Genomic DNA, 13,586 nt, shown 5'->3' with positions numbered 1-13,586 from the left:
ACAGCGCACAATGTGCTTTGAAGTAGCAGCCAAGAAAGGTGTGATTTAAGTCTACGAACAGTGAACACCCATGTGCACACCTGTGTGGATCGGCGCGCTTGTATTCAAATGGTTTCCCCATGTAATGGTCTGCAAGAGGATGTAGAGAGCCATAGCCCTGTCCCTCAGGGCATGAAGCAGGCATGGAGGAGATCCAGGCCCCAGACATCCAGAGGTCCCAGAGTGCAAGAGCCCAAGGAGGACCACCAGAGGGGCATCCGTGCCACCTTCATGGGAAGGGCTGAGGATACCCAGGCGAGGGGTCACCCAGTAGCCACCGGGCAGAAACTAGAGGGGGCTGCACCGGCGTGCCCGCCGGCTCCGCCGGCAGCCAGCTGTGCCAGAGTGAACCGAGCCGCAGGCACAGAGGCCGGAGGCCCGAGGGCCCTCCGCGCCCCGGAAGAGGCCTGACTGAGCAGCAGGCGCCAGGCCCTGCCAAGTAGCCACCGGGAGTGAGCTGGCACATGACCTGAGCGCCCAGCCCCTGAGGGCATCAGTCACCGGCAGGGAGTGTGGTGAGGGGAGATAGGCCTCCACACTTGGAGGGCCTGGGAGTTCCCAGAGAGGTGGAGTCTAAGACCCGACCTGACATATAGACACAGACAAACAGGCACACACAGACACAGACATGCATTCCCACCCTCATGCACACATATACAAACACTCAGCACTCACCCAACGTAGGAATAAACGTAAATGGACATGTACACACAATCACACTCCCCAAACATACTCTATACCCCGGGTCCAGGTATCCTCGCCCCCAGAGGGGGAAACGGCACCCAGACCCAAGAGATGTTACCCTTCCCTCCGGGGTGGAGGCTAGCAGACCGCCCCAGGCTCCGCAGCAGCAGGGAGGCCAATCGGACAGCCAGCATCTCTTCCCAGCCCCCCCGCTCCGATGGCTAGCAGAGAACGGGGGTGTGTTAAGACCCCATACCCTCCTCCTCCCGCTCAAGTGTAGTGTTGCTGCGTGTTGCTCTAAAGTGTGTTTAAAACAAGGGAGAGCATGGTGCTGCTGCCAGAGAGCAGCAGGTGTTAGCACGGCCCCTCCCGAGAACCCTCAATGTCTACATGGATTTAAAATTGAGAGGTGGGCACCGGCGCCAGAGGTAGGTTTGAATACACAGACCGTCTACTGGACGCCGTTAACGTGCCCACCCTCAAGGCCCTATATATATATATATATGTGTGTGTGTGTGTGTTATGAGAGTGTAAGTAATGTGGATGTCTAAGTTGTGAGATAAAATTGAGGCACAGGTGGCCAGAAGAGGACGGGGGGGGGGGGGGGGGGGGGGGGGGGATGTCTCCCCTGCACCCTGGTGACACACCCGCACCCCAAAGCCCTACCTGTGTGGGTGGGTGTGGTGGAGCGGGAAGAGGGAGGCAGCCGGGGATGGGGAGGAAAAGAAGGGAGGGGAGGGTGTCCCTCCCTAGGGCCAGCTCCCCCGCTGACCCCAATAGGCACCCCCGTCCTCTGGTATCCACCAAGGCAAGGGAGCCCAGGCCCATCCAGACCGGGGCCTACGGCAGCAGCACCGCCAAGCCCCACAGGACCCGGGGCAGCCCACCCTACCCCACCGCAGAGGAAACTGTACCCACCCCAACATTCAATCATCTCCCAGACTACACAAGACACAGACACCCAGGTTAAGTTTATTCTCCACCTCTCCTATGTCTCTCCCCCACCTGCAGAGTGGACTCCTGCAAAGATGAAACAACCTCCCTGCCAGTTGAAGAGCCCCCCGGTTAGGCCGATGCACAAGAGGCCCCCTGCGCCAGGGCTGAGCCCCCGTGCACCCACCCGCCCACAACCTCGGCGACACACCGACGAGGACCGAAGCCCCCAAGGCCCAGCCAGAGCCCCAGCACGGAGGCGAAGCACCCCCGAACCCCAAACCCCCACGCCCGCCCCGGATCCACTCAGGGGCAGCCAGGCCACCAGGCCAGTAACCTACGTCCGCCAGCACAGACCATCCTCCAGCCCCGCTGCACGCGGCCACGAGGAGAACAACCTCTGAGAGCGACCAGAGCCACTAACCAGGTTATGAACACAACCCCCGGGTTAAGCCCTCCAGGGATAACGTCTCTAGGGGTCCTCCAGGTGCCCTAAGCCCATCCCAACCTCCACATCAACCACAATAGCCAAGGCGGGACCAAACCACGACCCCCCAACCCCGCTAGGTGATGGAGCCGATCAAAGGAGCCCAGAGGGATTGATCTAATGTGGTGGCAGAGGCTATATCGAGACTAATGTGATCTATTAGATAGTTTCTATATTGGCTAGAATTAAGATTATTTTTATTTTTCCAGTTCATGAGGACCGTTTTCTTGGCGATGCATAGGGCAGTAAAAACCATGTGGACTGTATTAGTTTCTGTAGTGACATCATCCAAATTTCCCAACAAGCATACTAAAGGGGAGGTTGGAATTTTACATTTCAGACACTTTGATAAGTCTTCACATATCTCGTGCCAAAACTTCTGCACTGGTGGACAGAACCAAAGAGCGTGGATGTAATTGTCTGGTGTATTGCCTTGACAGTGTGAGCAGTTGTTGGCGGATGTAAAGCCCATCTTGAACATTCGATGACCTGTATAGTGCACTCTATGCAGTATTTTGTATTGTATTAATTGCAGATTGGGATTTTTAATCAATTTAAAGGTTTTTAAGCACATCTGAGACCAGACGTTTTGGTCTAAGCTGACTGATAAATCTGCTTCCCACTTTGCAATAGGAAGGGATATTGATTCACCTATTTTAGAAAGTGTTCTGTATATTTTAGATAATAGTTTGGGGGATTTAAGAGTAAGAAATTGAACCACACTTGGTGGTGTTTGTAATTCAACTTGACTGAGGTTAAATTTCTTTTTTACTATGGATTTAATTTGTTGATATTCTAAAAATCTTTTCTTGTTGATCCCATATTGTGTAACTAGTCTGTCAAATGGAATAAATTCTGTTCCCTCTAATATATGTTCTAAGTATTTAATTCCTTTACAACTCCATTCTGGGAAATTAATCATATTATTGTTTTGTAATATGTCAGGGAACTGAGCTCACAGTCCATTGTTCATTCAGTGAACTACTCAGTTTATTTTGGGCCTCAGAAATGCTCACTCTGTTTGTACATCACTGTCAGCAATAGACTCATTCTGCTGTGTGGACAGGAACACATGTGACATCACTTCCTGTTTGTTTGTGACTGAAGAGGAAGAAGTTTACAAGGAATCATTTAGAAGAGTTTCAAACATCAACTGATTGAATCCATGAATCTGAAAACGTGTTTGTGAGTGAAAGAGACAGACATGTACAGACTGAACTATCTGTTCAACAGTCAGAGTGTTTCTCTAACAGGAGACACTCTTTACACCCCACTCAGCACAGGGACACTGAGGAACCAGGAGGCCAGGGACTAAACCCAGGATAAAGAGTTTGAGTGAATGTGGTGTTGAAGGTGTGGAGGTGGATCAGAGTGTCAGAGGAGACTCTGTAGAAGGACAGAGTGCCAGCAGGACAGTCCACATACACTGCTGCTCTGTTAGAGACAGAGGAGGAGGAGGAGACTGATGTTTGTCTCTTATTGTGCCTGACATAACGAGGACCATCATCAGAGCAGTACAGACTCCAGGACTGATCATTGTATCCAAACACACAGTCATCACTGTCTCCTTTCCTTCTGATGCTTCTGTAACTCACTGATATATAAACGACTCCTCTCCACTCGACCTCCCAGTAACAGCGACCAGTCAGACCATTTCTACACAGCAGCTGAGGATAAACATCAAATCTGTCTGGATGATCAGGATATGACTGAACCTCCTCCACATGTGTCACCTTCCTGTTGTTGTCAGACAGTTGGAGGTTTGTGTGCACTGTGTTTGTGTCGATTGTGAGTTGACAGGAATCTGATGGAGAGAACAAACACAATCCAGCTGCAGTTATTGATCCATCATCTGTTCATTGATTGACACTTTGATGATGACTCCTGACATGATGAAGATGGTTGAATGTGTGCTGCTTTGTTTTCATGAATCCCATTAAAAACACACTTACACTTCCTCAGACCTGGTGTCAACCATCGGACTCCAGCAGGCTCCACCCTGAAAGGAGGAGGAGGGTCAGAGCAGCACAGTCAGCATGCACACATGGACATTACATGGCTCTCATACACACACTGTTACACACTGAGCTCAAAGCTCGGCTCCACTGTTTTATTCAAAGAAATCTACATTTATTTATCAGCACATTTAAAAACAGGTTGAGCCAAAGTGCTGCACAGAGTAGAGAGAAAATAGGAAACATACACAGTAATTACTATAAAGACTCGTCAGAATTGAAAGCTACAGAGTACAAATGTGTTTCCAACCGGGTTTTAAAAATGTCGAGTGTTGGTGACGACCTGATGTGAAGGGCGACTGTTCCAGAGTTTGGCTGCAGCGATCGATAAAGCTCACCTCTGTTTTTACGTCTAGTTCTGGTCAGAAGCTACTTATCTGCAGACCTGAGGGCTCGACTTGGATTATTTTGTTAAAGAGAGATAAGATGGAGCCAATCCATTCAGAGATTTAAAGACAAACAACAAGATCTGGAAGTGGATTCTACCACGTACTGGTAACCAGTGGAAAAAACTGGAAAAAGCTGGTGATGGTCGTCTAGCACAGACCCACCGCTGGAACCAGACAATTCATGAGGGAGAGAACTGTGACAGCGCCGTTCCTTCACTTGACCTCAGTCGCTCTCGTCTGCTCCCTCGTAACACTGCTCTTTATTGAGGTTACATGAATATGCATAAGTTCATTAACATATGACGTCTTACACAGGTATGAACAAAGAGTACCAGTCTGTGCATAGTGTAGGTATGTGTGTGTGTGTGTGTGTGTGTGTGTTCCAGATGTGACCCTGTGACCCCAAAGCTGGTGCTAAGAGTCCAGTGGTCCCCCTAACAAAGGGCTCTTATACTTAACCAGATACAGAGTAGGTGTCCTCCTAAGCCATAAATCAGTAAGAGAAGGTACGACCTCTCTCATGACCTTAAGGTGTGTGTGCATGCCGGAGCACTCTGGAAGGCACACAGAGTCTTTACAGACTACTGAGGCTACGTCCACACGTACACAGTATTTTTGAAAACGGAGATTTTCCGTTTTCGTTTTAAAAAATAATCCCGTCCACACGTAAACGTAGAAATGAAGGAAAACGCTGCTAGGAACATGCCAAAGCAACAGGTGGCGATATATTCCTAACTGTGTAGAAATGTTGGCCAATCAGAAGTCTAGAAGCCTCGGTGGGAAATAGTAAACAAAGCTGGGGCATAGAAGCAGAACCGAGTCGTATGTGTGGAGGGACAGTAACTGTGTGTGTATATGTAAGCATTTAAACACTGCAGAGACAATTAACAGTAACAGTATTGTAGAAATTCATTTCACCGAAACAATAACGTGGCGCACAGTGTGACGTCAAAAAAGGCGCACACCTTTGATGCTGCATTTTCTCCATTTTCTCAGTTTTTCTCGTCCACACGTAAATGCAAAAACTGAGTTTTCAAAAATCTCCACCCTGGCCGGAGTTTTTAAAAATCTCCGTTTTCAGTGACCAAAAACGCCGTTTACGTGTGGACGAAAGGTGCAAACGCATAGAAAAATCTGCGTTTTCAAAAATACCCGGGTACGTGTGGACGTAGCCTTACGGTGTGTTCACACCGAACGCGATGGACGCGAATAGAGCGTCAGGTTTACATGTAAAGTCAATGGGGGTGACACACGCGATGACACGCGATTGCAGGTCCCACGTGAATTCGGAAGCAGATTTGCGTTGCGAAAACGCCAAAACGCGTGAAATGCGTGTCAGTGTAGCGCGTCTGCCGTGTTTGACTTGCGAAAAAAAACACGCATGTGAGTTTTTGTGTTGCATTTTGTGCATACGCGCGTTTCGCGTCTACCGCTCGAGTTGGAAAAATCTGAACTCCAGCGTCAAATCGCGCCGCGACAACCAATCAGGAGCCTGGTGACGTGGCTCTGACCTAGGTCAAAGGGGCAGATCCAGCCAAAGCCCTTCATTCTTCATTCAGTATGGAGGAAAAGCTCATCAGTGCCGTGGCTAATCACCCAGAGCTATATGATGCTAGCTACTACTTCTACCGAGACAGGAATAAAAAGGACCTAGCTTGGAGACACATAAGTGAGGAGATCGGGCAACCTGGTAAGTTCATTCCTCCTTCTTTTTAATTTTCAGACTGACCTGATGAACCCGCGCAAAAGCTAGCAAGCCTCCCTACTGTCCCGCTATTTTCCCACTGATGTACAAATACCTTTCCGCTAACAGGATAATGCGTTTATTCAGAGGACATCTGCAGGAGAAAGTGGAAGAGCCTCAGGGACACTTATAATAAGGAGAAGAAGACAGAGAAGGAGAAGAGGAGTGGGTCTGCAGCAGGATCGGGGAGAAGATGGAAGTTCTTCGCGGTCATGGGGTTTCTGGACCCCTTCCTCACCCCGCGGGAGACAAGCGGCAATATGGTGCGGACCGTGGAGAACTTCTCCCCCGAGGACCAGGGACAGCCCGGAGAGGCAGCAGGGGAGTGTCAGTCAGAAGGTATGTTTACAATGAATTAATGTAGGCAGTTAATTTATGCGTGTTGTCATACAGGAATATATTTTGTTTATTAATAAACAGTATACAGTAGTCCCGCTGTTCATCCGTCACTGCCTCGCCTTTTCACTGATTTTTTTTATTGCACCGTACAGCTTTCAACGATGCGCATTGCATTCTGCAGCCCAAATGACAAATCTCCTCCGTGTCGTGTCTCCTGCGCTCGCCAAATTTATCATGTTTGGTTTTGATAGCCATCACGTCCAATAGAAAAAAACAGCACAAAAACACTCATAACTATGACCCTCATTCGGAAATACACACCTGCACCGGGAGCAAAAAAGGCGCACAAAAGTGGCGCCGCAGACGGAGAAAAAGCGCGGCATAATACTTTTACGTTTTAAAATCGACAAAGGTTTGCACTTTGAGAATCAACTTGTGAGAACTGTGACTACTGTTCATGTGCTGCAATAAATGAGAGACCACTGTATATAATAAGTATATAAGTATATAATAATATAATATTCTCTATGACTATTGTCTTCAACCTGTTAACATTTAATATTGTCTTGATAGAGTCAAGTAATCATGCAGCAGAGCATCCCCTGTCTCTTCTCCTGGCTCCCCAGTCCCTGGTCCCTCAGCTCCTGCTGCTGCACCCACAGGTATGAACATCAAGCACTGACAGCTTTTTACTTGCTTGGATTCCCTTGTGATCACCTTTACTAAATATCTACAACCAATCTGTTTATATCCTGTTTTTTTCAATTTTGAAAATGAAAATCTAGTAGTACCCTTCTCATTACTTTGTGTTGTTTTGTGCTGTGTTTTACAGGCCCACAGAGGAGGACAGCTCGAAGGCGGGCGAGGGACGGGTCCCAGGACGGTCCATCGGCGGTGGAGCTGGCCATCCTGGAGTCCCTAAAGAGGCCACGCCAGTCTCCAACAGAACATTTCCTCCTCGGCCTTGTTCCTGTTCTGGAGAGCATGCCGCCTCAGACACGAGAATTCGTGAAATTTCAAATTTATAAATTAGCCTTTGAAAACAGCACAGGTGTGTTAAATTTGGAAACATTGGACCCTAATGATCAGTAGTTTTCTGATGAGGCAGCAGCTCTCCAGGGCAGAAACAATGTTCTTATTTTTCTCCTGCTTCTCCCTGAGGCTCTTCCACTCCAAGCTGGGTCCTTTTTATTCCTGTCTCTCTGTAAATAGTTACATTTCATATATTTATGTTTAATGTTTTTGTTACTGAATTTAAATATTTTTTCCAATAAACATTTATAATGACTAATGTCTCAGTTCTACTACACAGCAAATATTGATCGGCTGTCACTGATTGTCACTGTGACTGTGGACATACAGCATGGGAAACATACACATGGCTGACACTTTATTAGGTACACAGTGACCACTATCTCAGGTAAACCGGTGACCTAATAAAGTGTATTTAAAGTTACAAAATGTTGTCTCTGTCCAAATATTTATGGACCTAACTGTAGGTCTACTTTTAATGAAACTCTCAACATGACTTATCAGTTATCATTAATGTTCCTGCAAACAGACTCCTTGGAGACCCCCTACGTACTATCCAGCTAGACTAGTGTGTCTGTCCCTGAAAATATTCCTGCATGTGTGATTGTTCATGTCTCATCTGCAGGAAACCAACAGGAAGTGAGTGAAGGACAAAGGAAATGTTTCCAGCTCGTCCTCCTCTATCAGACATTCTCTCCATACCTGAGAGTGTCCAGTCTCCAGCCTGGATCCTTCAGTCCAGACGACAGCAGCTTAATTCCTGAGGGACCTGGATGATTGTAGCTCAGGTCCAGCTTTCTCAGATGGGAGGGGTTGGAGCTCAGAGCTGAGGCCAGAGAAGTACAGCCAACCTCTGTCATCAGACAGCCTGACAGACTGCAGACACACAAAACAACAATCAATCTTTTAAAGATCATTTTCTGTTTGTCACAATAACATCTATCCATTTACATCCATTCAATGTAACTTTATTTAAAAGTGACAATTCCCAACAGACAACAACAGCCGTCTGAAGCTGTTTAACAGTGTAAGGTAACAGCCTCCAATATTAGAGAGAAAGCCCCAAAAACCAGACAATCCACTGTGAGCAGCACTTGGTGATGGTGGGAAGGAAGATCTCCCTTTGACACAAAGATCCTCCCAGTGAAAACAGGCTCCAGGAGGAGAATCTATCAATCAATCAATCAATCTTTATTTATAAAGCACTTTTCATACAAAGATGTAGCACAAAGTGCTTTAAAGCCTCCAGGCTGGGCACACAGCAGGAGGGAGGCAAAGAAGCCCCCCAGCCAGGCTGAGAAGACCCACAGAGCCCCAGCAGCCACAGTCGATCACAACCCCGGTGCAGAGAGCCCCCTCCGAGGAAACACTGGAGATATGACCTAATAAGAGTATATACAGAATAAAATAAATAAAATGAATAAGAATGGGATACAGTATAAATATAAATAGAGTAAGAAGATAAAAAATGAATAAGAATAAAATCAATAAATATTAGGTAAAACCTAAATTAATAATAGAATAACAGGATAGAATAAATAAGCATAAAATAAATAAACGATAAGTAAAAGCTAAATTAAAAAGGTGGTCTTGAGCCTGTTCTTAAAAACATGTACGTTCTCTGCGGCCCTGAGCTCCTCCGGCAGGCTGTTCCACAGACGAGGACCATACCACTGAAAAGCTGCCTCTCCGTGAGTATGTGTCCTGACTTTAGGGACAATCAAAAGGCAAGTACCAGAGGACCTCAGGGTCCGCGAGGGTTCATATGGTAAAAGCAGATCTGAGAGATAAGAAGGCCCAAGACCATTAAGACATTTAAAAACCAATAAAAGAACTTTAAACTCAATCCTGAAACACACGGGGAGCCAATGCAGCGATTCTAAAACCGGTGTAATGTGGGCCCGCCCTCTGGTCTTCGTCAGCACACGAGCTGCAGAGTTTTGTAAAAGTTGTAAAGGTGAAATATTCTTTTTGGGGAGACCAGAGAGCAGGGCAGTAACCAATGCGACTGGTAATAAAAGCATGCATCAGCATCTCCGTGTTGGCCCGAGAGAGAATAGGGCGGACTCTGGCTATATTCTTTAGATGATAAAATCCAATTTTGGTTACGTGTTTAATATGTGGGATAAAACCAAGCTCAGAGTCAAAAACAACACCCAGGTTTTTCACTTGTAGTGAAGGACATAGTGAAAATGCCTGTAATTTAGACAAGAGTTTCTCTCTCTGAGCCTCAGGACCGACGATTAAAACTTCAGTTTTGTCCTGGTTAAGCTGTAAAAAGTTTTCTGCCATCCAAGATCTTATATCTAAAATACAGTTAAAAAGGGCATCCATTGGTCTGGTGTCATCAGGAGACACGGAGATGTACAGCTGAGTGTCATCAGCGTAACTGTGGACGTTCGCAGCATGCCTCCTGATGACACCGCCGAGAGGGAGCATATACAAATTAAAAAGTACAGGGCCTAAAACCGACCCTTGAGGCACACCACATGTCATTCTATGGATCTTAGAGGAGCATGTATCCATACTCACCATAAAAGTTCTGTCTGAGAGACAGGAAGTGAACCAGCTGTGTACAGCACCAGAGAGGCCCACCATGTGTTTCAGTCTGTTTAAAAGAATAGCGTGGTCTACTGTATCAAAGGCTGCGCTTAGATCCAGCAGCACCAGGACTGAGAGTTTTGGGAGTCGTAGTTACATCTAAGATCATTTAAAACCTTTAGGAGAGCAGTCTCTGTGCTGTGGTTCACCCTAAATCCAGACTGGAATATCTCCAGGATCTGTCTATCATTCAAAAAGTCATTAATCTGAGTAAAAACAAGTTTTTCTAAAATTTTACTTAAAAATGGTGAGTTGGATACAGGTCTGTATTAAAATCATTACAATCCAAATTGCTCTTCTTCAGAAGGGGCCTCACCACCGCCGTTTTAAAGGCAGCAGGGAAGACACCCAACTGAAGAGAGCAATTCATCATATATGAAAGCTCAGCTTCAAAAAAATCTACCATGACTGGCTGCAGGGTGAGGGGAAAGAGAAGAGATGAGCTCAGAGAGACACAAAAGTTAAGGACAGTCGTGACATATAAAAGCATCAGGAGTGAAAAGAGGGGAGAAGAAAGCAGAGCATCATCAACAGCCTGAGCCTATAGCAGCATAACTAAGGGATGGTTCAGGGTCACCTGATCCAGCTCGAACTATAAGCTTTATCAAAAAGGAAAGTTTGAAGCTGATCTTCAAAGTAGAGAGGGTGTGTCTCCTGAACTCAAACTGGGAGCTGCTTCCACACCAAGTCCAACATAGCCAGGCTGAGTCGTTAGATTAGTCCAAAGTAAAGTCAGAAAGTCATTATTTGTGTCACATTTTAGTGGAAATGTACAACAACTGTCCAAAAGTTATTTCTAAATCTGATATTAAACAGTTTAAATGGTGAAAAAAGCTGTAAAGAAAATAGAGTCAATAATAGCCTCTTTAGAGGGTCACCAGTTTAAAACTCAGACATTTAAACTGGTGATTCTCCTTCTCTGCTCCATTTCCTCTCTAGACTTCCTGTTCCTAGGAGGGATTTGATTGGCTGAACGTCCTTTTAGCCTTTCTTTAGTTCTTTGGGTGCTAATCAAAGAGGTAAACACACGAGTCATGTGACGTGACATAATTAGCGCTCTGATTGGTTGGGATTGACAAACTATGGTGCTGTTTGCAAGCTTAGCTTTGCAGAGGCAAGAAAATCTCTTAGATAGGGATGAGACGCTCCACAGTGACGTTTCCACACTTTGGAGCTTCTGAAGTGCAGATGTTTGGAAACGCTGCTCCAACACGTGGTTCAAACACTCAGATCACGTGACCTCAGCTGCCACAGGTGGCATACCTGCGGCTTCCATGTTAGCATGTTAGCTTCAACAGGTGGTCAGTGTGAGAGCAGAAGATGATATCAGTGACATCCAAACAAGGAAGGAAGAGACTGTTGAAGGCAGCGAGCTGTGACTGCTGTGAACAGTGTTCTCACACTATTTTCTCCCTGTGTCAACATACATGAGGCTGTTTCAGCTGCAACACACCACAAACACCTTTATACAACTAAATATACTGAGCGCACACTGCTGTGGTTGCTGTGGAAACCATTCATATATCCAGCTGTTTGTGGCCGAGTCTGCTTCCTCATCCTTGGGAAAAACCCTCAAAGTTTGATGCGTTTTTGACTTGAAGCTTTTTGTGATTTGGTTTTATTTGTTGTTCTACACACTGTGAAACAAAGCTAGAAGCCCCTGTGGTACAGTGGGGGACTCAAACCCAGGACCCAACCTGCTCCAACAACAGTCAGAAGGATTTTATTAAGTCTCATTTTCTGTTCATTAGGAAAACATCAATAATGAAGAGCACATGTTTATAGAGGCACATTCAGACCAATGACAACAGTCCATTCACACTGACCTCCACCTTTTTAAATGTGAGTAAACACATCATGGTTCTGGTGCTGATGTGGTATCTGGGACAGGTGATGATTTTGAACTCAGTCTGAGGTTTGATTACATTGAACCTGCACTGCTTTCTCCTGTTTATGACTCAGCTGGATAACAAAGAACGAGGAAAAACACATTTGTTGAGAGAATTGTTAACAAATGTGGTGAGAGTGTTGTAATAGTTACAGACAGAACTATGATTTATTTATTTAGATGCATTCCAGGACGTTTTTTACTCACGTTATGTGGCTTCCACGATGTTATTTTTCTCTCCTACAATGTACGTTACAATTACATTAGCATGACCATTTATCCAAATTAGGCGATGACGTCATTTAGCGACTTCCAGCAACTTTTAGGACAGCCAATAGCAATTTTCCTTACTGAGGAGTTGGCAACACTGCTAGGAGCAGTGGGTGGATGGCAGCATCATCATGAAGGATCAGTGTGAGAATAAATCATCATCCACAAAGAAAACCAGTCTGAGTGTCTGACACTCTTGTTAGAAAGACGCAGTCGCAGCTTGTGGGTGCAGTTAGCTGGTTTGCTAGTTAGCTGCTCTGCTAGTTAGCTGGGAGCTAACTCACTCGAACATTTGATGCTAAACTGTCTAAACTGTGTGAGCAGCATTCATTGCTGCTCTGTGTTACTCTCCAGCCTCTCTTTAACTTAGTCCTCTCAGTTTTTTTCCTCCTTACAAACTAGAAAACCTTCTTTTTCAGCTTCTCCTCCACACCCGAGCTGTGGCTAAGGTGCTACCAGCACGCAGGCTCGGTGTGTCCAAATTTATGGGCTGCATCCTCCTGAGGACACATTTGTAGACCGATTACGTCACAGCGATGCACCAAAGGCTGTCCAAATTCGTGGACTCCTCCGAATGCAGCCAACAAATGCGTCCTCCTTTTCCCCGAATTTGAAGGATGGGTCGGGTGTGTCCTTCGTGGCCCACCATATCCCAGAATTCATAGCGCGGCCCAGCCAAACTCCAGTTTCTGGTAATGGCGACCGCTACTAAGATTTAAAATTACTCTTATTAATCTTCCTGGGTCACAAAACTTTTAACATATTTTCAGGCAAGAAAGTAGCTATGTAAACTTCAAATATCTGCTCGGTTTATCATTATATTGCATATTTGCAAAAGGCCTTCGATGTTTTAGGAGACGTCTGTTACCCACCAGCTCGATAGCTGGCCGAGAGCTCCAGGGTTACTGAAGCCGCCGAGAACGGCACAACTCCCTGCACATCATTTTCAGATCACCGCGGACTTTCGCTAATCAGGTTAAAAGTAATATATAAGTCACTTAGACAACCTAAAAATGCTATTGTTTGGCTTTTTCCGTGTTTTATTTGTTCGTGAGTAAATCCGTTTGGCTGAGATTAAAGTTATTAGATTAGATAAGATAAAATAAAACTTTATTTATCCCCCGGGTGAGTTCCTCCTTGGTTTTTACACAACTGAATAAACGTC

At 45.9% G+C, this 13,586-nt stretch overlaps 1 protein-coding gene across 4 annotated transcripts in view; it reads right to left on the bottom strand.

Moving 5' to 3' along the window:
- Window positions 1–13,586, bottom strand: part of LOC148098680 (protein NLRC3-like) — a 321,437-nt gene that overhangs the window by 54,572 nt on the left and 253,279 nt on the right. For 2 of the 4 annotated variants that reach the window (XM_087850563.1, XM_087850562.1), the window contains exons 7-9: window positions 8,365–8,538; window positions 4,096–4,142; window positions 3,143–3,947 (exon numbers count right to left, since the gene is read on the bottom strand). The exons of 1 other annotated variant lie outside the window; for it this stretch is intronic. In XM_087850563.1, the coding sequence (XP_087706689.1) occupies window positions 3,418–3,947; window positions 4,096–4,142; window positions 8,365–8,538 (751 nt within the window). In that variant the 3' untranslated portion in view covers window positions 3,143–3,417. Of the gene's footprint in view, window positions 1–3,142; window positions 3,948–4,095; window positions 4,143–8,364; window positions 8,539–13,586 lie in introns of those variants that run through there. One more of the 4 variants, XM_087850559.1, reaches the window with a different exon arrangement.

The sequence above is a fragment of the Neolamprologus brichardi genome, chromosome 14 (assembly GCF_056152115.1).
Source record: "Neolamprologus brichardi isolate AB-2024 chromosome 14, ASM5615211v1, whole genome shotgun sequence".
NCBI classification, from domain to species: domain Eukaryota; kingdom Metazoa; phylum Chordata; class Actinopteri; order Cichliformes; family Cichlidae; genus Neolamprologus; species Neolamprologus brichardi.
This window is presented reverse-complemented; position numbering and strand designations above follow the sequence as displayed.